General features: G+C 43.0%; 1 protein-coding gene across 2 annotated transcripts; it reads right to left on the bottom strand.

The window, feature by feature from the left end:
• Nucleotides 1-215: 215 nt before the first annotated feature.
• On the bottom strand, nucleotides 216-26829 carry LOC135541816 (lysine-specific demethylase 5B-B-like). 2 transcript variants are annotated; one of them, XM_064968222.1, is made up of 27 exons: nucleotides 26749-26829; nucleotides 26166-26333; nucleotides 20653-20730; nucleotides 18711-18833; nucleotides 18357-18527; nucleotides 14605-14730; nucleotides 14176-14275; nucleotides 13884-13984; nucleotides 13506-13664; nucleotides 13114-13233; nucleotides 12790-12948; nucleotides 12303-12484; nucleotides 9546-9708; nucleotides 9342-9461; nucleotides 8839-9033; nucleotides 8347-8528; nucleotides 7826-7950; nucleotides 7345-7495; nucleotides 6468-6588; nucleotides 5876-6231; nucleotides 4243-4381; nucleotides 3791-3970; nucleotides 3228-3386; nucleotides 2406-2928; nucleotides 2051-2247; nucleotides 1433-1687; nucleotides 216-1096 (listed from the first exon to the last, which is right to left on the bottom strand). In XM_064968222.1, the coding sequence occupies exons 2-27, from the start codon at nucleotides 26316-26318 to the stop codon at nucleotides 962-964; spliced, it is 4473 nt and encodes a 1490-aa protein (XP_064824294.1). In that variant the 5' UTR covers nucleotides 26319-26333; nucleotides 26749-26829; the 3' UTR covers nucleotides 216-961. The 2 variants fall into 2 exon arrangements, with proteins under 2 accessions (XP_064824294.1, XP_064824293.1); XM_064968221.1 differs by lacking the exon at nucleotides 26749-26829 and having other exon boundaries at nucleotides 26166-26488.
• Between the last annotated feature and the right edge of the window lie 359 nt (nucleotides 26830-27188).

Genomic DNA, 27188 nt, shown 5'->3' with positions numbered 1-27188 from the left:
AGTAAAAACATGTTTTTGGATTATATAATCCTACATATTTTATTGAAAGTAGAAAATATCATGTTTAGCCCACTCAGTACACCAGTGGATTATTATTCTCCACCATTAGAATCCTGTTATTCTTCAGATAATTAAATATTCTTGTCCATGGGACTCAGATATTAAATGCCTACTTGAGGATAGCTTCTACACTGAGAAAATTACAGACAACATACTTGTGGGAACAAATTATTTTATTTCTTATGCAAACTGCAACACATTAATCATATTTACCCAAAGGAGGAAAAAAGTTGAATGATACCCGTGGCAGTTAATTCACACAGTTCCTTATGTTAGCCATGTTGCAAGTCAAATATCACTTTCAACCTACAAGGGCGTTCTATAGTATAGAACCATTTCTAAGCACAAACATAGCTCAGACAAACTGAACTCAAATTAACAATTCAGTTATTGCTCAGATAAATAATATTAGCTCTACAAGAAGAAAAAGGGTTCACATTGTTGTTCAGATGCATGTACAAAAACTGGGTTCCAAAAATGTTGTCCAATTGACTTCTTCTGGTTGAAAAATCCCTGCGTTGTCTTAATACACATGCAAGTAAAGTCAGTCAAGTGAAAATGTCCTGTTTCCTCCACTTTATTCTGCTTCGTAAACAGTTGGAACCTCGCGCAGTACAATCTGCATCATGTCGCTGATGATTGGAAAGATTAAGTTGATTGGCTGTATAAAGCCAGCCACTATAACAAAACAGAGATGGAAGAGTCTCAATAGCTCTGAAAAGCAGTTTGGGCTGGGAAGGAGGAGGAAGGAGCACTGTTGTCACCAAGTAGAGCTAGATCAGGAAGGTCAATGAGGCGGTGGGGCCAGAGCATAGCTGAGAATGGGGAAGGGAAATAACTGGGTGGTTATACACCCAGAGCTGTGACTAAACTAAAACTGATGATCCTTCAAAACTGGTCTTCACTCCCTGGTGTGGTCTGGCTGTGTGCAGCTGATACAGATGTAGTCCTCTTTTTCTGCCTGCTCTGCAGACACTCCCACACAGATCTGGTGGAACCACTGCTGGCAGCTGCCATCACACTGGACCCAATTCACCTGAGAAAAACAGAGGGGAAATATAATACACAACGCAGCATCATAAGATGCAAAATGCATCATACCGGCTGTATATCTGTATTTTGAAAGTTATACATCTTGAAAACGTCATTGCTTACATGTAAAACAGTTTGGTACTATTTAAATGATGGACTAATGAAACAAATACCAAAATATAGTTTGGGTGGAATCTTCCTTTAATACAAATCATACTACATACTATTTTCAATATACTACAATAAGTTTAATAGTCTAATGTTAAAACAATGTGATGTTTGGGAAAACACACTGAAATGACCCACAACATAATAAGGTGGAGGGGGGTGTAATGCTAACCTGTTTCCCCTCTGGCTCTCTGCACCACGGTGCAGCACACAGGGTGAAGTCTTCATCGGAGTCCGAAAGGGAGAGGTCAGAGTGAGTGGCGGTGGGTGAACAGGTCTCCTTGGCCTCCTGACTCTTCTCCTTGTTCATCTTGGGCTTCTTCTTGCGGGGCTTCTTGGCTTTGTCCTTGCGCTCGGAGCCCTCCTTCTCCATGCACCGCTTGGTCCGCTTGCCATTCACAGCCTCCTTGAGACAGTCTACTCCGTTCTGGTGAAAACAGTAAACACGCATTTAAGTCACACACATGAATAGAAATGTTTTTGTATGTATGAATGTAATTTTGTTTAAAATGTAATGTTTCTTAACTTAGTCTTTTAAAATCATTAGATGTTTGTTTTACCATTGTGGACCACTGAAAATAAGTGTTTTAATTAATGCTTTTAAGTGGCATCTTCTGGGATCCAGCACAGATCTTATATTATTTTTCACCCAAATAAATTCTTTCAAAATAATTTTAAAAAAGTCCAACATGAACAAATGTTCAGAAACATCTCAAATACATCAAAACAACCCTTTAATCAAGTGGTTGACCTGCTATCTGAGCCTCACAGTAGTAGACTAGTATGTTACCTGGTTGTGAGGGGGGCTCCCTCCCTGAGAGTTGTACTGGTGTTGGTCCTGCTCTGTGCTGTGCTTGGGAGAGGGGCTGTCTGTGAGGTTGTGGGAGTCCAGTCTGCTGAGGGACATGTACAACTGCTGGGTCTCAGGCAGAGTCACCTGCAGCAGGAAGCCCTCCACCATCAGCTCCTCCAGCTCAGGGCTCAGTCCTGAAACACACACCAATAACACAGTTCAACACAGCCCTTAAAAAGGAATTGTTCATTTTTTGTATTCTGTGAACATACATTTTATGTGTTAGACATTGATAAAAATGTGAATTGTTATGAGAGGTTGAGATATTTGATGTTGCTAGCCTGACACGGACCCTGCAGAGGAATGCACTGGTGATCCGTGTAAAATGATGCGCTGTATGGTTCCTGAGATGGAGCCGAGGTGGGACTGGATGAGCCCCAGCGCTGATGTGATGTCATCAGAGCCACCCCCAGCACCCCCTCTGCGGAGGCCTGCTGCATGCGGTGCTGCCAGCGGACTGTCCTCTCGATGAGGAAGCGTAGGGCATCTCCCTCAGGCAGCCGCACCCTGATGCGCTGCAGGGAGGCGAGCAGGGGAAGCACCCGGTCCAGAGGTGGCTTTTCAGAGCGCCGGCAATGGGGACACAGCCAGGCCTGGTTGGGTCGGGGGTCCTGGTTGGAGCCTGAGACACAGCTGCGGTGAAAGGTGTCACTGCAGAGCTCGCACTGCAGCATGGCGCCCAACGGGGCATTGTGGCACACGCACACCCTCAACGCCCCGCAGTCGCCCGCTTGGAGGAGCTTGGACTCATTGGAGGCCCTGAGAGCCAGCAGATTCTCCATCTCCTTCTGACGTACCTCGGCTAGAGTGGCCATCTACAGAAAGGGGAACCAGCACAGGTTGGCATGACAAAACACAATACTTACTACCGCAACATACATCTAACCAAACAGTAACCTACACAGTCATAGTATATGGAATTACAATACTGTATCAAACCATACATTTAATGATATGCACCTTCATATCATGGGTGCTCATATCAATGTGAAGGCTTCACTGATTGCAATAGTTGGGTGTCTTTAGAATATGTTGGAAGTTAAATAAGTTCAATGGTCTGCTTTTGGTAAATAAAAACATGTCCCTAGACAGACTGAGTAAGAGCAGCACGTACAGCAGAGGCGGAGTCCTTGCTCTCTGAGAGGGCCTTCTCCACGTCACTCAGGCAGTCCAGCCAAGTTCCATTTCTCTTGTTGCACTGGGCCACATCCTTCGCCCTTTTAGACTTTGACTTCTGAGACCCCGTCCCAGCCTCACACCGGGGGCACAGCACCTAAACAGACAGAGACAATGAGCCAAATCCCCCCACAAATGAACAACATTATCGGCACTGAAATAAAACAAATCCATTAAATAATACATTCAGCAAGAGGTATGGCAGGTTTAATTTTAAACTAATCTACCCAATACTAGGCTTGCCTCTCAAACAACTATTTGGCAACTTAGTGCAAAACATCTCACCCGTAGCGACATTTTAACCAAAGATTCAGTCAGGAGATTTGAATTGAATCCTGCACAGATTACAGTATCATCACAGCACCCATCGGAGTCTGGTCAAAAGTGGTGCACTATAAAGGGAATAGGGTGCCATTTGGGGTACAGACTGACTATTTAGTGAAACAACCCCTATGGCGTCTGATTATGCGTTTCGGCATTAGATTGTTGTAGGTAGTTTACCTCCAGCAGGGAGTAAGGGGAATTCTTCATTAGAAAGGTTTTGGCGGCGCTCTCCTTCCAGGCCTGCACGTCAGAGACCAGGGCCTCCAGTCGAGCCAGAGGGTCCAGCCAGACAGGGATGGTCTTGGCCCGGGACACCAGGTCAGTCAGGGTATCCAGCACAGGGATACGGCCTCCCAGCTACACACAAACACACACTTATAAGCAGTCTGGCTTTTTCCCCTTTCCCAACTTGTATTTTCAGTCTGCCATACCAGAAGCAGTTGTTTAAAAAGATACCAATATAGGACAGGTCTATATTCAGACATGTCCCAATTACTTGGGTTAATAAATTAGAATATTAGGCTATATTCCCTTCCTGGTGCACTACATTTGACCAGGGCTCTGTTCAAAAGTAGTGCACTACATAGGGAGTAGGGTGCCACTTGGGACACACCCTAAGAGCCTCCTACCTGCAAGGTGTCTGTTTCCTGAAGCCAGTCTTTAGCCTGGTCCACCGTGTCCTTCAGCAGCAGACAGTTGGGCAGATAAGCAGGGATACTAGCCACCTCCTGCAGAGCTGCCTCAAGAGTTTCCACACAGTGACAGGGCCTGGACAAAATACAAGTTAGGCTTAAAAACACAAGTGGACTCAGTACTAATTTTATCTTTAGTGTCAAGTTCTGTCAACACCTTTCACAACACCCCACAGTTCATATGGCTCTAGTGATCACTTGTTACTTCAAATCAAATGTTATTGGTCACATACACATGGTTAGCAGATGTTATTGCGAGTGTAGTGAAGTGCTTGTGCTTCTAGGTCTGACAGTGCAGCAGTATCTAACAGGTAACATTAACAATTCCACAACAAAACCTAACACACAATCTAGTAAAGGAATGAGAAAATATAAATATAAAATATATGGATGCACAGTGACAGAGCAGCTAAGATCCAATATATAGTAAGAATAGATAGTGAAGGATACAGTATATACATATGAAATCCATAATGAGAGATATGTAAACATTCTTATTAAAGTGACGAGTGTTCCATTTCAAAAATATATATATATTTTACCTTTATTTAACTAGGCAAGTCAGTTAAAAACAAATTCTTATTTTCAATGACGGCATAGGAACAGTGGGTTAACTGCCTGTTCAGGGGCAGAACGACAGATTTGTACCTCGTCAGCTTGGGGATTTGAACTTGCAACCTTTCGGTTACTAGTCTAACGCGCTAACCAATAGGCTACCCTGCCGCCCCAACTTGCACTTGCATTTATTAAAGTGTCCTATGATATCAAGTCTGTAGGTAGGCCGCCTCTGTGCTAGTGGTGGCTGTTTAACAATCTGAATGCCTTGAGCGAGAAGACGTTTTTCAATCTCACTTCAGCACTATGAGGAGTTACATTTCAGCCTGTCTGAAGAGAAAAAACCACTAGAATAAACCACCTCTGACGCAATGTTGCTTATGGACAGTGGAATTAGTGTTCTGTACATAACTTCTATTTCAAAAAGTTCTCAAATAAGACCTTATAGTCTAAGATGTCTCAATACAGGCGACCGCCACAGTTTACCCTAATAGCAATCGGAGCCAGCTCTGCAACTAGAGCCTGTGTATAAACTGTTGTGTGAGCCAGCTGAGCAGAGCATTGTCCCAACCCACTGATATAGTTAATCCATCAGTGAGCAGCTTTCAACTCCAAATGCAAACCTTGCACTTTTCACTCTCTGCTGGCTGAACTTCTAAGCAGCTTTTCGCAAGGTAGGTGTCAGTGCTACATATTTACTATGAACTATGTCAGTGTGCTTTATTTTGTTTTACATCTCATTCTATTTTAAACATCTTGTTTTGTAGATCTCGTAACCATTTCCTAATGAAAATATTATGTCTATGGCTTTACTATTAAAGTTTTTGTATTACTCAAGTTAGGAAAGGAGTTGACCTGAGACATGGCTGTAGACCATTACTACAGCTAGGATGAAAGATGACAACTACTGAACCAAGAGTTTTTCCTGTACATCGTTTCATGTAGGATAGAACCGGTCAACTTGCATATTCAACTACAGTACTGTCTAAGGCGCTCTCCTCCTCCCTTCTCTCACCTGGTCTCCATCAGGCTGAGAGCCCGCTCCTCCCAGTGCTCAGACATTGTAAGCAGCTCCTGCAGGCGCGCCATGGCTCTCTCCACCAAGGCATGCGAGGCCAGACCCACCCCCTGGTCTATCAGCCTCCGCATGGTGTCCAGACAGAGGCTGTGGGGCTGGCTGCTGGCCCCCTGAACCACCTCCAGCCAGCGCGCCTGCTCCAGCCTCTCCCTGAGCAGGCTTAGCTGGGGCAGCTCCACATCCAGGCTCAGGCTCACGTCCAGCAGGCTCTGCAGCTCCGCTGGGCTGGGGGCCTCGTCACAGAGGAGCCGCTCGCTGCGCTGCTGGAAGTCATCCACGCGGGTAAGCAGGTCCTGGGGGAAATACAAACAAGTAAAAGGGTCAATCAATGAACGCTGTTGTTTTGTTCAGTGTTATCCTGGTCCTGAAAGATCACTGAGCTGGACGTAGGCTTCTGCCACAGACTCCCAGCCTAGTGCATCATCAACTAATCAAGAATGTGCTGAGCGGAGTAAGGTGTGATAGTGAAGAGAGGAACACAGGAATTGTCACTGATGGTAGTGGATATATCCTGGCCCTATAGTTGTACCTTGAGTAAGGGGGCCTGGCGGATGCTGCAGGGCAGCTTGTGCAGCTGCCTGACAAACGACCTGAGCTCCTCCACCGTCAACAGCTTCTGGCTCTGGGACTTCCCTCCACCTGAACGATACCTGACAGCAACACACTAAAGATCAGAGACACAGCTAACCTACAGAGCACAAAAGCTGAAATTATTTTCACTAGGGCACATTATTGCTTTGCGCATTAGTTAGGACTATTTGGCTAACCATGTCGCTAGCAATACAAAAATTAGAATTGGTAAAGGATTTCAACTTTAGAAAGTATCCAGCAATTATATCTCACTGGTCATCCCCAAAGCCAACACCTCCTTTGGCCGCCTTTCCTTCCAGTTCTCTCCTGCTAATGACTGGAACGAATTGGAAAAAAAATCACTGATGTTGGGAGACTTCGATCTCCCTCACTGACTTTAAGCATCAGCTGTCAGGACAGCTTACCGATCACTGCAGCTGTACACAGCCCATCTATAAATAGCCCATACAACTACCTACGTCATCCCCATATTGTTTTTATTTACTTTGTTTTTGCTCTTTTACACACCAGTATTCCTACTTGCACATCATCATCTGCACAACTTGTAATTACTTCGCTACTATGGCCTATTTATTTCCTTACCTCCTTACTCCATTTGCACACACTGTATATAGATTGTTCTATTGTGTTATTGACTGTACTTTTGTTTATTCCATGTGTAACTGTTTGTGTCGCACTGCTTTGCTTTATCTTGGCCAGGTCGCAGTTGTAAATGAAAACTTGTTCTCAACTTGCCTGCCTGTTTAAATAAAGGTGAATAAAAACATAAATAATAATAATAATACAATAATAGAAATTGTGTGTGTGTAGCACACCTGGTCTGCCTTTTCCCATTGAGCAGTTGCTGGGCCACCACGGCACACTTCTCAGCATCCAGGGTAACAGTGCAGAGCTGCCGTAGGAGGTCACTTTGAGGGAACTGCTTCACCTCCGCATCCTCCACCAGTGACCTCAGCACCTCCAAGCCTGAACACAAACAAACAGTGCTTCAGAACACTGCTTTAGACACAGTCATCAATGCATTCAAAGAATCATGATCCAATGATCAAGTGAACTGTACTATTAGCAAAGGGTAGAAAATACTCTAGTCTATTCTGGTATTATGTGTTTAAATTAGACAAAGGCAACATATCTGGGTGAAGAGAAGTAAAAAACATTCCATAACACATTTGAGAACATCCTGTCCACTTGGGGTTATGCAAATAAGCAACAATACGTTTGTGTTATGCTATGACCAATTTCAATTCCATTGACGCCTGAACCCAAAGATGTATCCTACTTAGGATTAGTACTTACTGCTTTTCTTGTCTTGTTTCGCCTCCAGTATGTTAGTGACATGCGAGACCCAGCCTGTGTAGGACTCGGCACGCAGCGTGACTGCTTCCATCATGGGGTAGAGCTCAGCCATGGTAAACCTGAAGCTGTAGACACACAACCAGGTAAACACAGGTCTATAATGTTTCTGAAGACTGGAATCTTGGCTGAGTAACAGCTGTCACAACTGTTTATTTTCTGGTTAGGTGACACACGTTTGTTTTTCATCAGAAGGTTCTAGAAGGCCTTTAGACATTTCAATGCTGCGCACTCTGAATTTGACCCTTAATTTAAGTTGATAGATGTTCTTAAAGGGGCATTTCAATGAAACTGCAAAACAAGTGTTATAATTTGTGCATTGGATCTGTAAAACTAATGGCAATATTAACATGAGCTTCTGTTGATTGCCCGTTTCTGTACAATGTGGGATGTACGTAATGAGGGATGAAAGTAAACATTTTAATGTGGGCATTTTGCACGAACTTAGCTGTTGATAGACCTACTTGAGTGTGAGGTTGTTGGGGGAGCAGGAGCAGAGGTCTTGGGCGTGGTGCAGACACACCAGCTGGCCAGGATTACAGGGGCAGGTGAGGGCAGACAGGTAGCAGGTGGTCCTGCACCTGGAACACTGGCGCTCCTCGTCTGGCAGCAGGTCGTACTCCACCTGCTGGGACTGCTGCACGCCCTGGGGACACAGACAGAGGAGTAGTGTCATAAAACACACCCACAGATTAGTAGTGTCAGAGATCACACAGACACCCACACCAGTAGTGTCATACTAGGAGAAACATGGATAACACAGGGAAAGACACTATTGGAGCAAAGTTAACTGTGGCCATTTGCTTGTCTAATGATGTTGTCCAATTACAACTAAGATGCTTTGAATGGCATGTCTTTGAACAGGGGCACAGTATTGGTCAATTTGAAACCAGAAGGAAAAAAACATTGATATTCAAAAATCAAATGAATGTGTGCCAGCATGAGAGGCCTCTCACCATCTTGCTGACTTTGTCCCTCAGCTTGTCCTCCTCATGGAGCATGACGGCCATGTCCCTCTGCACGGCCGAGGCCAGGGCCACGTCCATGGTGTCTGCCTTGGACGCCATCTTGCAGACCATCTCGTCGTGGGAGAAGACACAGTACCTGTCCAGCTGTCGGTAGTGGTCCACACACATGCGGCCCATGGGCATCTGAAATGACACAGCACAAGGCTTTGGGTTGAAACTCTACTATTCATTTAACACTATCGAGCTGAGCTGTATACAGTGCTGGTTACATCAGTAATACCCTAACTTGCTACAAGGTATACAGCCTCTTGTTCAAGCCCAGCATTAACACACCTGACTGAGCAAATGTATTGTTCATCCAGACCATGATAAACCTGTACATCATGTAGCTCTCCAGGACCAGGTGTAATGATAACTGCTCAATAGAAACACCTTCCAGTTATTCAATTATTAGCTTATGTATGCTATTGAGGGACTTCAAGTCATCATACCCAGTCCATGGTGCAGAAGTTGACAGCCTCAGCAAAGTTGAAGCCCTGGTTAAATCCACTGTGGTAGGCTCTAGGGAAAGTGATGACAAACTCGCCAGCGCACTGATTGGTGCGATAGATCTATAGAAGAGCGGGTATGAAGTTATGGTAAAACTATAACTATACTCACAGCGTGTGTGTGTGTGGTGCGCATTTGGTACTTACGGGAACACCGTGGTTCATGAGTGTGTTGGGGTTCATGATGGTGACCAGCTGGTGCAGAAGGTCAGGCTGAGACTCGAACAGCTCGGGGGCCAGTTTCTTCATCACCCCCTCCAGCTTCTCCGCAGCATACCCTGGAGCGCCGTACCACGTCTTGGGCTCTCCCCTGAGGACATATGACAGTTTGTCATAAACAATGACTGTTGTCACTCCTTGACCCATAAAATATAACTTAAATTGGCCTATATTGAATCTCCCATTCCTCTCAAAAACGTTAGAAAAAGCTGTTGCGCAGCAACTCAATGCCTTCCTGAAGACAAACAATGTATACGAAACGCTTCAGTCTAGTTTTTGGCCCCATCACAGCACTGAGACTGCACTTGTGAAGGTGGTAAATTACCTTTTAATGGCGAGGCTCTGCATCGGTCCTCCTAGTGCTGCTTTTCATACCATCGATCACCACATTCTTTTGGAGAGATTGGAAACCCAAATTGGTCTACACGGACAAGTTCTGGCCTGGTTTAGATCTTATCTGTCGGAAAGATATCCGTTTGTCTCCGTAGATGGTTGTCCTCTGACAAATCAACTGTAAATTACGGTGTTCCTCAAGGTTCTGTTTTAGGACCACTATTGTTTTCAATATACATTCTACCTCTTGGTGAGGTCATTTGGAAACACAATGTTCACTTTCACTGCTATGCAGATGCACCAAAATTGCCTTCGCTGGAAGCCTGTGTTTCAGACATAAGGAAGTGGATGGCTGCAAATGTTCTACTTTTACACTCGGACCAAACAGAGATGCTTGTTCTAGGTCCCAAGAAACAAAAGAGATCTGTTGAATCTGAAAATTCATCTTGATAGTTGTACATTCCTCTCAAATAAAACTGTGAAGGACCTCTGCGTTTCTCTGGACCCTGATCTCCCATTTGACAAACATATCAAGACTGTTTCAAGGACAGCTTTTTCTCATCTACATAACATTGCAAAAATCAGAAACTTTGTCCAAATTGATGCATAAAAATGATTCCATGCTTTTGTCACTTCTAGGTTAGACTACTGCAATGGTCTACTTTCCGGATAAAAGCACTAAATAAACTTCAGTTAGTGCTAAACACGGCTGCTAAAATCTTGACTAGTACCAAAAAATGTGATCATATTACTCCAATGCTAGCCTCTCTACACTAGCTTCCTGTTAAGGCAAGAGGTAATTTCAAGGTTTTACTGCTAACCTACAATGCATTACATGGGCTTGCTCCTACCCATCTTTCCGATTTGGTCCTGACGTACATGCCTACACGTACGCTACGGTCACAAGACGAAGGCCTCCTAACTGTCCCTAGAATTGCTAAGCAAACAACTGGAGGCAGGGCTTTCTCCTATAGAACTCAATTTTTATGGAATGGTCTGCCGACCCATGTGAGACACGCAGACTCGGTCTCAGCTTTTAAGTCTTTATTGAAGACTAATCTCTTCAGTAGGTCCTATGATTGAGTGTAGTCTGGCCCAGAAGTGTGAAGGTGAACGGAAAGGCACTGGAGCAACGAACCACCCTTGCCATCTCTGCCTGGCCAGTTCCCCTCTCGCCACTGGGATTCTCTGCCTCTAACCCAATTACAAGGGCTGAGTGACTGGCTTACTGGTGCTCTTCTAAGCCGTCCCTATAAGGGGTGCGTCACTTGAGTGGGTTGAGTCACTGACGTGATCTTCTTGTCTGTGTTGGGCCCCCTAGTGTTGTGGGGGCTGTGCTTTGGCAAAGTGGGTGGGGTTATATCCTGCCTGTTTGGCCCTGTCCGGGGGTATTGTCAGACGGGGCAACAGTGTCTCCCGACCCCTCCTATCTCAGCCTCCATTATTTATGCTGCAGTAGTTTGTGTCAGGGGGCTAGGGTCAGTCTGTTATATCTGGAGTATTTCTCCTGTCTTATCCGGTGTCCTGTGTGAATTTAAGTTCTCTCGCTCCCCCTCTCTCCCTCTGAGGACCTGAGCCCTAGGACCATGCCTCAGGACTACCTGGCATGATGACTCCTTGCTGTCCCCAGTCCACCTGGCCGTGCTGTTGCTCCAGTTTCAACTGTTCTGCCTGCGGCTATGGAACCCTGACCTGTTCACCGGACGTGCTACCTGTCCCAGACCTGCTGTTTTCAACTCTCTAGAGACTGCAGGAGCGGTAGAGATACTCTTAATGATCGGCTATGAAAAGCCAAATCAAATTTACTCCTGAGGTGCTGACCTGTTGCACCCTCGACAACCACTGTGATAATTATGTTTGACCCTGCCGGTCATTTATTTACATTTGAACATCTTGGCCACATTCTGTTATAATCTCCACCCGGCACAGCCAGAAGAGGAATGGCCACCCCTCATAGCCTGGTTCCTCTCTAGGTTTCTTCCTAGGGAGTTTCTACACCTACACTAGCTTCTACACCTGCATTGCTTGTTGTTTGGGGTTTTAGGCTGGGTTTCTGTAGAGCACTTTGAGATATCAGTTAATGTAAGAAGCGCTTTATATATACACATTTGATTTGATTGAAGAGTATTCTTGTGTTTAATACCATGTCAACCAATAAACTAATAAACTAACTCCAATACTAAGCAAGCGATTGGGTTTGACAAGATTCCTCAAAATGAAAGAAGCAGAGGCCATTTGCTTTGACCTATACAGTGCATTATACCACGGGCCAGGAGATTTTTCTGGTCCAGTTACAAGGTCAGGTAAAACTCCAGTCCCATACTAGTGGCCTGTGGGGCAGCCTTTATGTACCAGTGCAGGTAGTTGATGGAGTAGCTCCAGTGGTCCTCAATGTGCCAGCAGAAGGAGGAGAAGCACATGCCCACATACAGCCAGGGTAACTTCATCCCACAGATGTCAGCCGTAACATGAGTCAGCACAGAGGAGTCTATCACGGGCATGTTGTTCAGGTTCCAGCCACTGCTCAGGTAATCCTATGGGTCAGAGACAAGTTAAGTAGAAGTTAAGGCTCGACTAAACTGCGGGTGATATTGGCTAGGGCTTAATCTCCTGTAGAACTCCAATATCACCTTAAATATAAGCCACAAGTGCTTCCGCTGTCTCTAAGAGCACAGATGTATGGGGGTTTTGAGCTATAGAACTATTTGCAAGAGTTTTCCACAACAGTTCTCTTGGTCTGAAATTGTGTACTGTTGCCATGATGTTGTGGTACAGTCAACTTCAGAATCATCCCAATATCTAGCATATGTTAACTTGTAAGAGTAGAGCCTTTGTGTACCTCATCCTCAGGGGAGACATGGAATCGTCCACCCCTGATGGGGAAGCCGCTCCCAAACTCCTTGGAGGCAATGTCTGCTCCGTACTCCACAGTGACGTCTTCCTCAATGGTGCTGACCAGTCGCCAGAACTCCTTCTCCACCAGCTCTGTGGGAACCATCTGACAAACAGAGAGACAGAAAAACCATTACCTCAACTACAGGCTGAGTTAAGTATAATACAGCTTATATCAGGTGGGGGTTAAGTAGGCACAATAACACTGGGAAAATACTTTGAAACCGAGGTTCCATCTTAAAACTTGTCTAAGTACATCTGTCAAACTTACATGAACTGGCATGTTGAAATAGTCTGACTTGAAGGAGTCAGCCATGTCCCCAAAAGTGCGTAGAGAGTAGTCCCTGCCAGCCTGCTCGAAGCCAAAGGCTACCTGGGGTTTGCCACACTCCTGTCGGGAAGACAAGGATGAGAAGCACTAATGTAGCTAATATCAACATGAAGTTATACTTGCCGAACACCAACAGGAGTAGGATTCTACTGAGAAGCTCCGGTAAATAAGAACCACAAAATAGAGGTTTTGCATGCTTTTGTTTAGCTTTAATAAGAGTCAACTGCTGCTTCTGTATTCAGCTTCCCCAGTGTATGGGGTGTGTGGAGTTTACAGAGTGACAGTGTAGTACGGTAATTGGGGCTGGGGGAGAGCGGGAGCATGTTTGTCACCTGAGCCAGGCACTTGGGGCATCTCCAGTCTCCTTTGGGGACATCATGCAGGGGCGGGATCAGACAGAAGGTGTGGTAGCTGTCATCACAGCCATCACACAGCAGCAGGCGGTCCTCTTCGCTCCCGCTGCCACACACCAGACACATGTACTGATCCACCTGAGACAGACAAGACAATGAGGCTTCTTATCCACTAATCAGTAAAAAATGGCACCCAGGTGGGTGGATGGGATGAGTTAACTAACCATTAAAATGTAAAGAACTCAATCATTTGTACTTTTGTGAGAGACCTGAATAAATGCTATCCATTAGGATTATTATCATAATGAAGAGACAATTAGCCTTGATTAGCTCAGCATATAAACGTATTTTACTCACCGCGGGGTCGTTTTTCTTACTAAACATGCTTTCTTTGTCACTTGTTATTGGATCCTCATGCTCAGTGAGTTCCAGTTTCACCTCAACAGGTTTCACTAGCACTGAAAGACATCACATGGTTAATGGAGGCCAGTGCATACAGTATGTATTCATATCAACACAACCCTGTTCTTATATAGATTTAAAATCTAATAATTATCTAAACTTAAATTAAACCAGAGAAACATTTTCATTTGTTCATGAAAAAAATTACATTATTTCACAAGAGACTTTGCCAAAGAACTGCGTTTACCAAGCTGTGGCTCTGGCTTGGCCACATAGGAACCCATCCTCCTCCTCAGGTTGGGCCGGTTCTCACAGTCCTCCGCTGTCTCAGTCTTCATACAGCCTCCCTGTCAGAGAGAGGGGAGAAAAGGGAGGGGTTCATGCCACGTGGACTACGACAGAAGATGAAGGAAAAGCAACATATTTTTCTCGAGGTCACCACTGCACACACACACACCGGCTCTTTTGGTCGATATACAGAAACACTCAAAGCTGTGAACCGCCGCTTGTCTGCATTGGTAAATTGTGCTACTGGACTTGTCACACAATGACTCGGATAAAAGATGTCTTATTAGGTTCCCGGGAACTATTGTGGGTTAGAATTGTGACTTATGGGGAACCAGAGCCACTGACGGAGGTATAACGTTTACTTCTGTGGACCCTGGAAGAGGTTCACCTCAGCTCTCATGCGCTTGGCTCTGCGAGCGATGCTGCAAGTCTCCAAGGGCTGGACAGACTGGCGCTGGGGCAGGTCATGGGGGATGTAGTCCGTATCCTTGGTGTCATTGGTCAGGGTAGGCTTCTGTAGGGGAGACATGGGGGAGTGAGTGGGCATGTAGAAATTTAACACATTTTCACAGATATCAAACATGTTGTTTGAAAATAATGAGGCAAATGACAATCATTCTGTTGAATGACAAAATAAAGTGCTTTGCTTGCTCCTTGTCACTCCTATTATGCTGTGACAAATTCCATTTGCCAAGAACAAACGAGGCATCTATAAACAGAGGCAGGGCCATGTGGTTGTTTTGGTGCTTAGTTGTCTAACAGTTCCTTTGGGGGTTTGATTTCCAATCTTTCATTGTTGTCTTTGAACAAAATAATTGTAATAGTTGAATACCATGGCTTGATAATAAATTCAATCTTCTAATTCAAACTTCAACTGTTGATACTTGTTTTTGTCTTGCAAGATCAACACATGGGTCTCTGGTCTTTCTGTTGACACCACTCACATGACAAAGAGGAAGAGAGGCAGCAACACTGAGGTGAGGTGGGGGTTGGGAACACTGACGCTCTGCTGTCTCTGGTGTATCAGGAGGACAGTGCAAGGGCAGCAGCCAGGCCAGAGACAGCTAGGCTTCTACACAGGGAGGGCGGGGCGAGAGGGAGGAGGGTGAAATGGGAGGGGATCAGGGGAGGTCAACGCCAGCAGGCTGAGAGAGAGGCATGCAGCACTGCGGAGAGAGGATGAGCTGCTGCTAACCACAAAGCCCAACCAGGGCCCCAAGGTACAATCAGAGAAGCTGCAAGAGACAACTGAGGCCTTCAATAAAATAAACACGGAAAGAGGAAAACGGTACTAAGTTCTACAAAAATAACCCAATGGGGAGGAGAGATTGCTAAAAAAATGGTTGGCTTGTTGCCAGTTTGTTGTCAGGATTCAAGTCATGCTTTTTAAAAGTCCCAGGCTTCATCTGGCATATAACTCAATGTGTGAAAAACTCCTCGTTATACCAAGGAACAAAGCAGATCTAATGCAGTTAAGACGTACTGAATACATAATCGCTGGCCAAATATCAAACTTACAGAGTAGTGTGGAAAAGAGGCCATGTGAGTGCCAGTTCATTTCTGACGTGCCTTCTCTGCAGTAGTAGGACAGTTAATAATGAGATTGTCTGGTATTAGCTTAATTTAGGGTGATGCTCTACATACAGACAGAGCTGGGAGTGACGAGTCACTTAATGCAGGAAATAATAACTGCCAAATATTTTTGTTCATTTATAAAGTTGACCCTGCTTCCGTCTTGGAGCAGATATTTAATGGAAAATAAATTCTCTCAACAGCTAAAACATACATACATATACAGTGCCTTGCCAAAGTATTCGGCCCCCTTGAACTTTGCGGCCTTTTGCCACATTTCAGGCTTCAAACAAAGATATAAAACTTTATTTTTTTTGAAGAATCAACAACAAGTGGGACACAATCATGAAGTGGAACGACATTTATTGGATATTTCAAACAAATCAAAACTGAAAATTGGGCATGCAAAATTATTCAGCCCCTTTACTTTCAGTGCAGCAAACTCTCTCCAGAAGTTCAGTGAGGATCTCTGAATGATCCAATGTTGACCTAAATGACTAATGATGATAAATACAATCCACCTGTGTGTAATCAAGTCTCCGTATATAAATGCACCTGCACTGTGATAGTCTCAGAGGTCCGTTAAAAGGGCAGAGAGCATCATGAAGAACAAAGAACACACCAGGCAGGTCCGAGATACTGTTGTGAAGAAGTTTAAAGCCGGATTTGGATACAAAAAGATTTCCCAAGCTTTAAACATCCCAAGGAGCACTGTGCAAGCGATAATATTAAAATGAAAGGAGTATCAGACCACTGCAAATCTACCAAGACCTGGCCGTCCCTCTAAACTTTCAGCTCATACAAGGAGAAGACTGATCAGAGATGCAGCAAAGAGGCCCATGATCACTCTGGATGAACTGCAGAGATCTACAGCTGAGGTGGGAGACTCTGTCCATAGGACAACAATCAGTCGTATATTGCACAAATCTGGCCTTTATGGAAGAGTGGCAAGAAGAAAGCCATTTCTTAAAGATATCCATAAAAAGTGTTTTTTAAAGTTTGCCACAAGCCACCTGGGAGACACACCAAACATGTGGAAGAAGGTGCTCTGGTCAGATGAAACCAAAATTGAATGTTTGGCGTAAAAGCAACACAGCTCATCACCCTGAACACACCATCCCCACTGTCAAACATGGTGGTGGCAGCATCATGGTTTCGGCCTGCTTTTCTTCAGCAGGGACAGGGAAGATGGTTAAAATTGATGGGAAGATGGATGGAGCCAAATACAGGACCATTCTGGAAGAAAACCTGATGGAGTCTGCAAAAGACCTGAGACTGAGAAGGAGATTTGTCTTCCAACAAGACAATGATCCAAAACATAAAGCAAAATCTACAATGGAATGGTTAAAAAATAAACATATCCAGGTGTTAGAATGGCCAAGTCAAATTCCAGACCTGAATCCAATCGAGAATCTGTGGAAAGAACTGAAAACTGCTGTTCACAAATGCTCTCCATCCAACCTCACTGAGCTCGAGCTGTTTTGCAAGGAGGAATGGGAAAATTTTTTAGTGTCTCTATGTGAAAAACTGATAGAGACATACCCCAAGCGACTTACAGCTGTAATCGCAGCAAAAGGTGGCGCTACAAAGTATTAACTTAAGGGGGCTGAATAATTTTGCACACCCAATTTTTCAGTTTTTGATTTGTTAAAAAGTTTGAAATATCCAATAAATGTCGTTCCACTTCATGATTGTGTCCCACTTGTTGTTGATTCTTCACAAAAAAATACAGTTTTATATCTTTATGTTTGAAGCCTGAAATGTGGCAAAAGGTCACAGAGTTCAAGGGGGCTGAATACTTTGGCAAGGCACTGTATATACAAACACCTGCCATTTCGCTATGGACAATGTCTACACCTTTGACGCAGCACAACCTCCTACACCATGCCCAAACCAGACGTCCGCATGTGCCATTGTCCCACCACAACAAACAAGATCACGACACGCAGGTTGAAATATCAAAACAAACTCTGAACCAATTATATTAATTTGGGGACAGGTCAAAAAGCATGAAACATTTATGGCAATTTAGCTAGCTACCTTGCAGTTGCTGGCTAATTTGTCATGGGATATAACCATTGAGTTACTTGACCTGAAATGTACAAGGTCCTCTACTCTGACAATTAATCCACACAAAAAAACAGTCAACCGCATCGTTTCTAGACATCTCTCCTCCTTCCAGGCTTCTTATTCTTCTTTGGACTTTATATGGTGATTGGCAACTAACTTTCATAATAAGGTGCATTACCACAACCGACCTCAGTTCATCTTTCAATCATCCACGTGGATATATGTTCCTAAAAACCAATGAGAAGATGGGAGAGGCAGGAACTGCAGCGTGTTCTGCGTCACAAATTTAATCATCTATTTTTGCGCCTGGCAACACAGACGCTCGTTGCCACGTGCGAGCAAAGTGGGTGCAACGATTGAATAACCTGTACATTTATTTTGAAGCACACACGACCGGTGTGTTCAGCATGTTAGTCCTCAACTCGAAATAAGAGCACATTAGTAAACAGCCCAGAGCAGAGTACCATCTGCTGAGAGAGAGCGACCCATCTAACTCACCAGAAGGTTGGCTCCAGTCTGGAACAGGTTGTAGGGGTAGAGGATCCTCTCATAGTGAGAGCGCAGATGAGAGCCTATGGCCTTGCCTGGAGCAAAGCCCATCTTTAGGGCTATCTTAGACCAGCGTCTCTCTCTGCAAACCGCGTCAAATCCCCCATCATCGTTCACCAACTGGAAAAGAAAGGATGACAATCAATGACCTTTACTGTGAGAGTGTTTACAAATGTGTAAACATAGCACAATAAGAAGCATATAGAGCTCCCATGAGTATATAAGTGTACAACACAAACGCCCCCCAAGAAAGGCTGGCCAGTTTTCTGCATCCAGGGTGTGCCAGAAGTTGTAGCTACATACCTTGTTGAGTTGGTACAGGTCCAGATTCTTTCTTTCCACATGAGGGATTTTCAGGGTGCACCCTTGTAGCTCCCAGAACTTTGCGATTTGATCCAGGAAGTTGAGCTTGACTCTGGTTTGAGCCTACTCAACATCAACACAAGGTCCATTTTACACATCACCAACATAAAAGAAAAAAACAAAAAGCCATTGTTTCTACAATAATTCATCCCATGCTGTGCTACTTAAGTGCAGATGACAGGACATTAAGGTTAGGCGATATAGCGGGGTATTTTTTTAAATATAATAATCTTATGTTTCACTATTCTGCCATAATACCTATCAGACATGCTGCGCAGTAATATCGTAATATGAACCCTAAACCACCGTGTATACCAGGTGGTTTAGATACCGTTGATACGAATGCTAGTTCACTAGATTTCGATATTTATACTTTTAAATAAATACCCGTAGTCAAGTTGTGCACTAGGTTAAAGGATAAAGCAGATTGTGCTGTTCATTCCACATGCTACTTTTCATTATTACATTTACTGGTAGTTCCCCCAAAACAGCTGATTGAGCCCGCTTTGATTTTTTTATTTAACCTTTATTTATACAGGTTTCTCTCAGAGATAACATATCTTATCCAAGAGAGACCTGGTCCAATAGCAGCAGGGGGAACAACGTTTCATACAAAACAACTTCAGACTAACACAGGATTAAACTAAACTAAAAACACACAGTACAACAATTACATATTACGTTAAAAAAACACAAAAGTCTTGACTAAAAAAAACAGCTGACCTAAAGACAATTACACTCCATGGTAAATATGTCAATCAAGTGTTTCAACTCCACCAACGAAACTAGATCAAATTTAAAAATTCCAGGATCATGGAGCTGAGTAACTAAAACTAATTCTACCATTACCTGTTCTAATTTTTGCTACTGTTAGAAGCAAATGAGAATGGGACCGTAATTGATATTTATTTACCGACCTGATTAAAAAAAGAGAAAATGGCATTTTACCCAATATGGCCTTATAAAAAAAAATCAGTGTATAAGGGGTGAGGTGAATCACTCCTGCAGTGCAACTTAAGTGAGGTGATGAAGATACGCTTGCATGAAATTCACGACTAATGTTCACAAGCTTCTTGAATCTTGGTAAAAGCAGAGACAATCCCCTCCTGGATTAAGATCCCTGCTGACTAATATTTGTTTTGTGTATGCTTAAACTGAGTAGCCTTTTGAGATACTTCACTTTATGAGCCAGGTTGTCTGTCCTTGCAATTTAAATTTACATGCGAGCGTTAGAATTCCGTATGGGAATTCCTTAGTAGGTTAACATTTCTTGGGGCGGGGTTTACCAACAAACAAAACAATAGCGGCCCTTATGTGCAGCACCGGTAATAGCATGCAGTACCGGTATAGCACAGGCACAGTATGAAGTTATGGCAATATGGATACCACCCAAACTTGTATCAAAAGGGGGGGTTAACGAAGGTCTAGGTACCAGTGACCTTTGACTTGAGGTAATCAACTTTCTCTACAAGGCACACTTCAGGGGCCAGGGAGCACTCTGGCTTCAAAAGACACCCTGCTGCTGGGTGTTATAAGCCTGTTGAAGCCACTGTTCTACAGACAAATGTATCAATGTAGCCTTCTGAGTCACCTTAGCTAATTCTTTAGGCTTAATCTGACTAATGTGTTTATTTGTCCATTTTCTTTTATTTCTTTACCACTTAAAAGAGTAGGATAATAATGTGGATTGAGACGATGTACAAGAAAGGCCAAAGCCAAAACCCCCAAAATAACTTTCATTTTGAAAAAAGTAATCCACATATTCAAAATAAAAAAACTTGCTTACGTACATATTCAGTCTCATAATAACGGTAACTAGATATACTATTATTAAAAAGCAGTACTGTTTGGATAAACCAGTTAAGTAGTAAAATGAACATACCTCCAATTCATTAAGTCTCTGGATCCGGGGAGTGAAGTGCAGTCTGTCCACATCACACGCAAACGGTGGCTGCCATTCCTGCAGGAGTAAACAACACCATCTTGTCAAACTGACTGAGGAGTCACTCACATTTTTCATAGCTCATCCTCCATTTTGAAAAATCATTATCAGTTGAGCCACATTCTATGCTGTATTTGAATACATGTTATTGAAGTCATCTATACTGCACCGTTTAGAAACAGTGACATGGCAGGCCATGTTCCATACATAAAGTAATGTAGGCTATTCATCTTTAGTCTAAATCCATATTTGAGATGTCCTCTGTTACACTCTTCCTACTAAACACTTGGCTAAATGCCAATCAAACCTGAGTAAAATAGAGCAAAAATCTTAGAACACCTACTGATTCAAGGCTGTTCTTTTTTACTATTTTCTACATTGAAAAAAATTGTGAAGACAAATCAAAACTATGAAAAAAAACACAGAATCATGTAGTAAACAAAAATAATTTTTAAACAAATAATTTTATATATTTGAGAATCTTCAAATAGCCACCCTTTGCCTTGACAGCTTTGCACACTCCTGGCATTCTCTCAACCATCTTCATGAGGTAGTCAACTGGAATGCATTTCAATTAATAACAGGTGTGCCTTCTTAAAAGTTAGTTTGTGGAATTTATTTCCTTCTTGATGCTTTTGAGACAATCAATTGGGAGATTAAGAACTTTGAAAGTTTCATCAAGTACAGTCGTGGCCAAAAGTTGAGAAAAACAAAAATTAATTTTCACAAAGTCTGCTGCCTCAGTTTGTATGATGGCAATTTGCATATACTCCAGAATGTTATGAAGAGTGATCAGATGAATTGCAATTAAATGCAAAGTCCCTCTTAGCCATGCAAATGAACTGAAACCCAAAAAAACATTTCCACTGCATTTCAGCCCTGCCACAAAAGAACCAGCTGACATGTCAGTGATTCCCTTGTTAACACAGGTGTGAGTGTTGATGAGGCCAAGGCTAGAGATCACTCTGTTATGCGGATTGAGTTTGAATAACAGACCGGAAGCTTCAAAAGGAGGGTGGTGCTTGGAATCATTGTTCTTCCTCTGTCAACCATGGTAACCTGCAAGGAAACACGTGCAGTCATCATTGCTTTGCACGAAAATGGGCTTTAGAAAAGGATATTGCTGCCAGTAAGATTGCACCTAAAATCAACCATTTATCGGGTCATCAAGAACTTCAAGGAGAGCGGTTCAATTGTTGTTAAGGTGGCTTCAGGGCGCCCAAGAAAGTCCAGCAAGGACCGTCTCCTAAAGTAGATTCAGCTGCGGGATCGGGGCACCACCAGTACAGAGTTTGCTCAGGAATGGCAGCAGGCAGGTGAGTGCATCTGCACCCACAGTGAGGCAAAGACTGAGCATGACCCGGTGTGAAGGCAGCAAAGAAGCCACTTCTCTCCGGGAAAAACATCAGGGACAGACTGATATTCTGCAAAAGGTACAGGGATTGGACTGCTGAGGACTGGGGTAAAGTCATTTTATCTGATGAATCCCCTTTCCGATTGTTTGGGGCATCCCTAAAAGAGCTTTTCCCAGAGAAGACAAGGTGAGCACTACCATCAGTCCTGTGTCATGCCAACAGTAAAGCATCCTGAGACCATTCATGTGTGGGGTTGCTTCTCAGCCAAGGGAGTGGGCTCACTCACGATTTTGCCACTACTAAAAAAAAAAAACACTACTAAAGGACACCAATAGGAAGAAGAAACTTGCTTGGGCCAAGAAACGAGCAATGGACAATAGAACGGTGGAAATGTGTCCTTTAGTCTGGAGTCCAAATTGGAGATTTTTGGTTCCAAATGCTGTGCCTTTGTGAGACGCAGTGTGGGTAAACGGATGATCGGCACGTGCATTTCCCACCGTAAAACATGGAGGTGGTGTTATGGTGTGCTTTGCTGGTGACACTGTTGGATTTATTTCGAATTCAAGGAACACTTAACCACCATGGCTACCACAGCATTCTGCAGCGATACACCATCCCATCTCGTTTGCGCTTAGTGGGACTATCAGTTTTTCAACAGGACAATGACCCAAAACACACCTCCAGTCTGTGTAAGGGTTATTTTACCAAGAAGAGTGATGGAGTGCTGCATCAGATGACCTTGCCGCCACAATTTTCCGACCTCAACCAAATTGAGATGATCTGGCATGAGTTGGGCCGCAGAGTGAAGGAAAAGCAGCCAACAAGTGCTCTGCATGTGAGAACTCCTTCAAGACTGTTGGAAAACCATTCCAGGTGAAGCTAGTTGAGAGAATGCCAAGAGTGTGCAAAGCTATTAAGGCAAAGGTTGGCTATTTGAAGAAACTCATATTTTTATTTGTTTAACACGTTTTTTTGGTTACTACATGATTCCATGTGTGTTATTTCATAGTTTTGATGTCTTCACTCTTATTCTACAATGTAGAAAGAGAGAGTCTGTTTGACTGGAATCATGAGGAGAAACTGTGGTGCAGATAGAACATTAAGGTCACTACAGCCTCCTTATCTTTGGAGACTACACTGTCTCTGTGACCTTGCATGGCATCGAAGTGCCAGCATTCCTGTTTGAATGTGCATAATTACTCAGGAACACAGAAAAGTATCATTTTAAATAGGCTACACAAGCACTAACCTCTGTCTCACAGCAATTTGGCAAATTCATCCCAAGTGACAAATAGGGCAAAACCATTTTTGATCAAAAGTGGAAGAATCCATCCTAAAACCCAACTACCTAAAGAAGAAGACCTAACTGACACCTCAGACTGAAAAGTGATCCAGCTGGGAATGTGGACGAGTCAGTCAAAGTGCAGTTATCAAAAAATGCTGGGGGGAAAAAAAATATGGATCCCTGTGGCCGGGGAATTGGTAAGACCACCATAAATTTGGCCTCCATAGATTACCCTTTGACTCTGCACTCTTCGTCTGCAGTGCACGGCCCAGATGGGAGCATGGCTTATGAAACAACAGCTCTGGCTGTATTTCCACCAGTCCCTTTGTGGAGTATTTGAGCAACGACAACAGACAGGCCCATTGCATAACCACTCCCATTCTGCACAAACAACTTCCATCCTCTGAACGGCTAGCCAAATTCAGCCATCATTAGACTACCTACAGTAGGCACTGGAGTGCTTATTTGTATGTTTACCCAGTGTTGTATGAACACAACATTTCAGATTACACAATTGCTGTGCAAGATAGCCAATTGTAAATGTCTCAATTCAGCTTGTTGTTTTGAAGCCTTTGGACTGATTTCATGGCAATCCTAATATGGCAAAAATGTGCGAACTAGCTAACCAAACTTCTGTTATGCCCCATGGCTGTGCATACGTCATTTGTCGCTTAACAACCAACCCCTGTATATGTAACTTTTTTGGGCGACCGACCAAATTCAAATAGAATCATGAGTTATATATCTGTCTCTCATTGAAAGCAAGTCTATGAAGCAGTAGATCTGTTCTATGTGCAGTATTTCTATGCTTCCGGGTCTTGAGTTTGAGTCTTTTACTTTCGGTTTTGTGCAAGCTTCAAAACATCTGAAAATACTATATTTATGGTTATGGAAAATATATTTCACAGTGGTTTAGATGGTACAATGATTCCTTACACTATGCTTGTGTTTCGAACTGAAATTAGGCAAACAATTCAAATTGTAGCACCCAGGAAATGGCAGAGCGACTTCTACATAGTGTATCTTCAAAAAAGGTCCAATGCAAACTTTCTCAATATCAAATAATTTCTGGGTAACAATTAGGTAGCTTACCATGATTGTTTTTAATTAAAATGGTCAAAAATAAACAAAAATAATGATAATGTGAAAATAATGATAATGCCCTTTAAAATGTAAGAGCTGTTTGAGAAGACCGCCTGACATTTCAGCCTGTTTTGGTGGGATGGAGTTTTGACCTGACTGGTGACATCACCAGGTGGTACATTAGTTGATAGACCAATAAAGAGTTGCAAACCTCTCTGCCAATAACAGCTAAGACAGTCCAAGCAATATTCTTGATTGATATACAGCTCTTTACTAAGAAGCAATGTTCATTTTTGACCATTTTAATTGAACACACAGTAATTTGCTTAATTGTTACCCAGAAATGATTTGATATTGAAAAAATGGCTGTATTGGATTTCACTAATTTACCACCAGACAGGCCAAAACTTCATCCCACCAAATTGGCTGAAATTTTAGGCTGTATTTTCAAACAGCTCTTTCACAAATGGGCATTATAATTTTCACAACATTATTCCAACCTCAGTGTGGAATTGTATGTAAAAAAAAACATGAAAATTCACTGACTGCACTGAGTCTTTAATACCTTGGCTACTTTGAGGTATTTGTTTTGATAACCAATGTTCAGAGGCCAGCCCTTCAAGTAAACCCTTTGGTTACCATTGGAAAAGCGGTACATATTTTCACAGATGAATTATAAATTATCCTTAACAAAAATTGTAATATTCTTTAATATAAATGTTACTACACTCCAATGAAAATCCACTTGGTACACAATCCAGTCGACACCCAACCACAAAGACAACATGGAGGACATTAACAAGCTAGAAGAGTCTTCTCAGCAGGCCTACAACATACAGGCCTCTAAAATCAGCCCCACTCTCAGTTATGATCAAATAATCTAGGTTGTGTAGGCAAGAGGCAACAACATTTCAGTCAACACAATAAGCTGTCCCTAATACCCTTGAGATTTAAGGGCGCTCGGTGCTCACCATTACCTAATGTGGTCAAATAAGCAATGGGCTGAAAGCTTGAAATGTCACAAGTAGCTCAGAACAATACAGAACCAGGAACCTTCCTCCCCCATGTTCAAGAAACAAGTAAACCCATGTATGAAAATTGCAGCACTGTAGTCAACAATGCCGTTTCCTCACCAACTAATCGGTTTTCCTTTCCAACGAATCACACTCCATAAAGAGATCGTCATTGTGCACGTAGCTGTCACACGGAAATCCAGCATCAAAACATTGTGTTGTCAATACAAGTGAATATAAAATGCAATATGGTCTGATATATTACACATACTTAAGAATTTCACATTAGAAAATTTAATTGATAACAAGCTGGAAGGCATTTAAGTGACTTGGTGAATTGTCTTATTTCCGTATCATTTTACAATGAACAACTCCCGGGAAGAGAAAAGGTAACCAACCTTGTCACCCATCAATTTAACCAAAAGCCTCTAAAGATGCATTGTACTTGGGTTGAACGTTCTATGGAACATAAGCGATACTTTATAACTTTGTCGCGAGTCTGTGCACAGAGATCACTGGGCGTGTACTTGCACACCTACACAGAGGCACACACACAACCTACGCTCGCATAGAAGCTGGCAATTCAATTCAAGCCGCAATCCGCCATGTTGAAAATATGTCTAAAAAGATAACTAAACGACCACAAATGTCATCAACAACAGTTAGAAAATATTTTCACTCGGAGTTTGACATTTTACCCTAATTAAAGACACTCACCTTCGGCGGTCGGACCTTGCAGATGCCAGTTTTCTCTGCAATAGGTCGTATTTTGTTGATATACGCAAATGGGTCGGCAAATTCCTCCCAAGTGGGCTCAAAAACAGGACACTCCGGTGGAGCAATGAACTCGTTTGGCCGAGAATGGGTCATCGTCGCATCTTCGTTCTAAATAGTGGAGAGTTACGATTCAAAGTATTTTAATTAAAGTTCAATGAAAGCTGTCCCCTTTGAAGAACTGCTCCCTTTAACTCCGTCAATTAAGAACATCACCACACACTCATTGAAGTCGCACTCGCATTATCTGGTCGGGGGACAGCACCTAGGCTGCTTCCGCTTCAGAAAGTAGATTCCCTCACACACGACAATGGCATACTAGCTACAAAACATAACATATTTGTTTGAATAAATAATTACACATGGAAGGTAAATTAATGGCATGCCATTTTTTCGGGGATTAGGGCTTGCCTAAAAACATACCTCAATGCACTAGCAACGAAACTAAATTGATTACTGTAAATAACAAACGGTCAGTAAACAAAACAAAAACCCATGAAATCAAAATATGGTGTACACAACCTACCGTTTGTAATTCACAATTGGTCGAAGATAAATATTGAAGTGAAAATAATTGTCCTCTAGGCCTGTACAGTTTAAAATAAAAACGAATAGATGTACCAAACAATATATTGATTCTTATTTATTCATCCTACAGTACACAAAAGTATAGGCTACATTTGAGTTATGCATTCTTGTGGAAGTGAAACAGATGAGCGCATTCATACTAAAGCCTCGTGGTGACCGGGACTTGTTTTTTTTAAATGGACTCGATGGGCTCGATGATTGGGTGTAGTTCCTTGGATTCTGGTGTGAGGGAGGGTGCACAGAGAGGGGCCACCGACTTTACAAGTGATATGTAGAAATGACAAGCCATAGCCAATAGAGAATGTGTGTAAATTAGATAACATACATGTCCCGAACCAATTAAAGTATTCCATCAGCTAAAAGGGGTCTTGAAATTGA

Source organism: Oncorhynchus masou, chromosome 6 (assembly GCF_036934945.1).
Source record: "Oncorhynchus masou masou isolate Uvic2021 chromosome 6, UVic_Omas_1.1, whole genome shotgun sequence".
Lineage (NCBI taxonomy): Eukaryota > Metazoa > Chordata > Actinopteri > Salmoniformes > Salmonidae > Oncorhynchus > Oncorhynchus masou.
Note: the sequence above shows the minus strand (reverse complement) of the source record. Positions and strands in the feature narration are given on the sequence as shown.

What these genes read in the sequence shown, in the direction of transcription:
- LOC135541816 (XM_064968222.1), bottom strand. Translation starts at nt 26,318, where the DNA reads ATGACCCATTCTCGGCCAAACGAGTTCATTGCTCCACCGGAGTGTCCT. An exon ending in ATGTCTCCCCTGAGGATGAG is followed by an intron (nt 12,485 to 12,789) that starts GTACACAAAGGC and finishes TCTGACCCATAG; the next exon opens with GATTACCTGAGCAGTGGCTG. An exon ending in GGGACAAAGTCAGCAAGATG is followed by an intron (nt 8,529 to 8,838) that starts GTGAGAGGCCTC and finishes CTGTGTCCCCAG; the next exon opens with GGCGTGCAGCAGTCCCAGCA.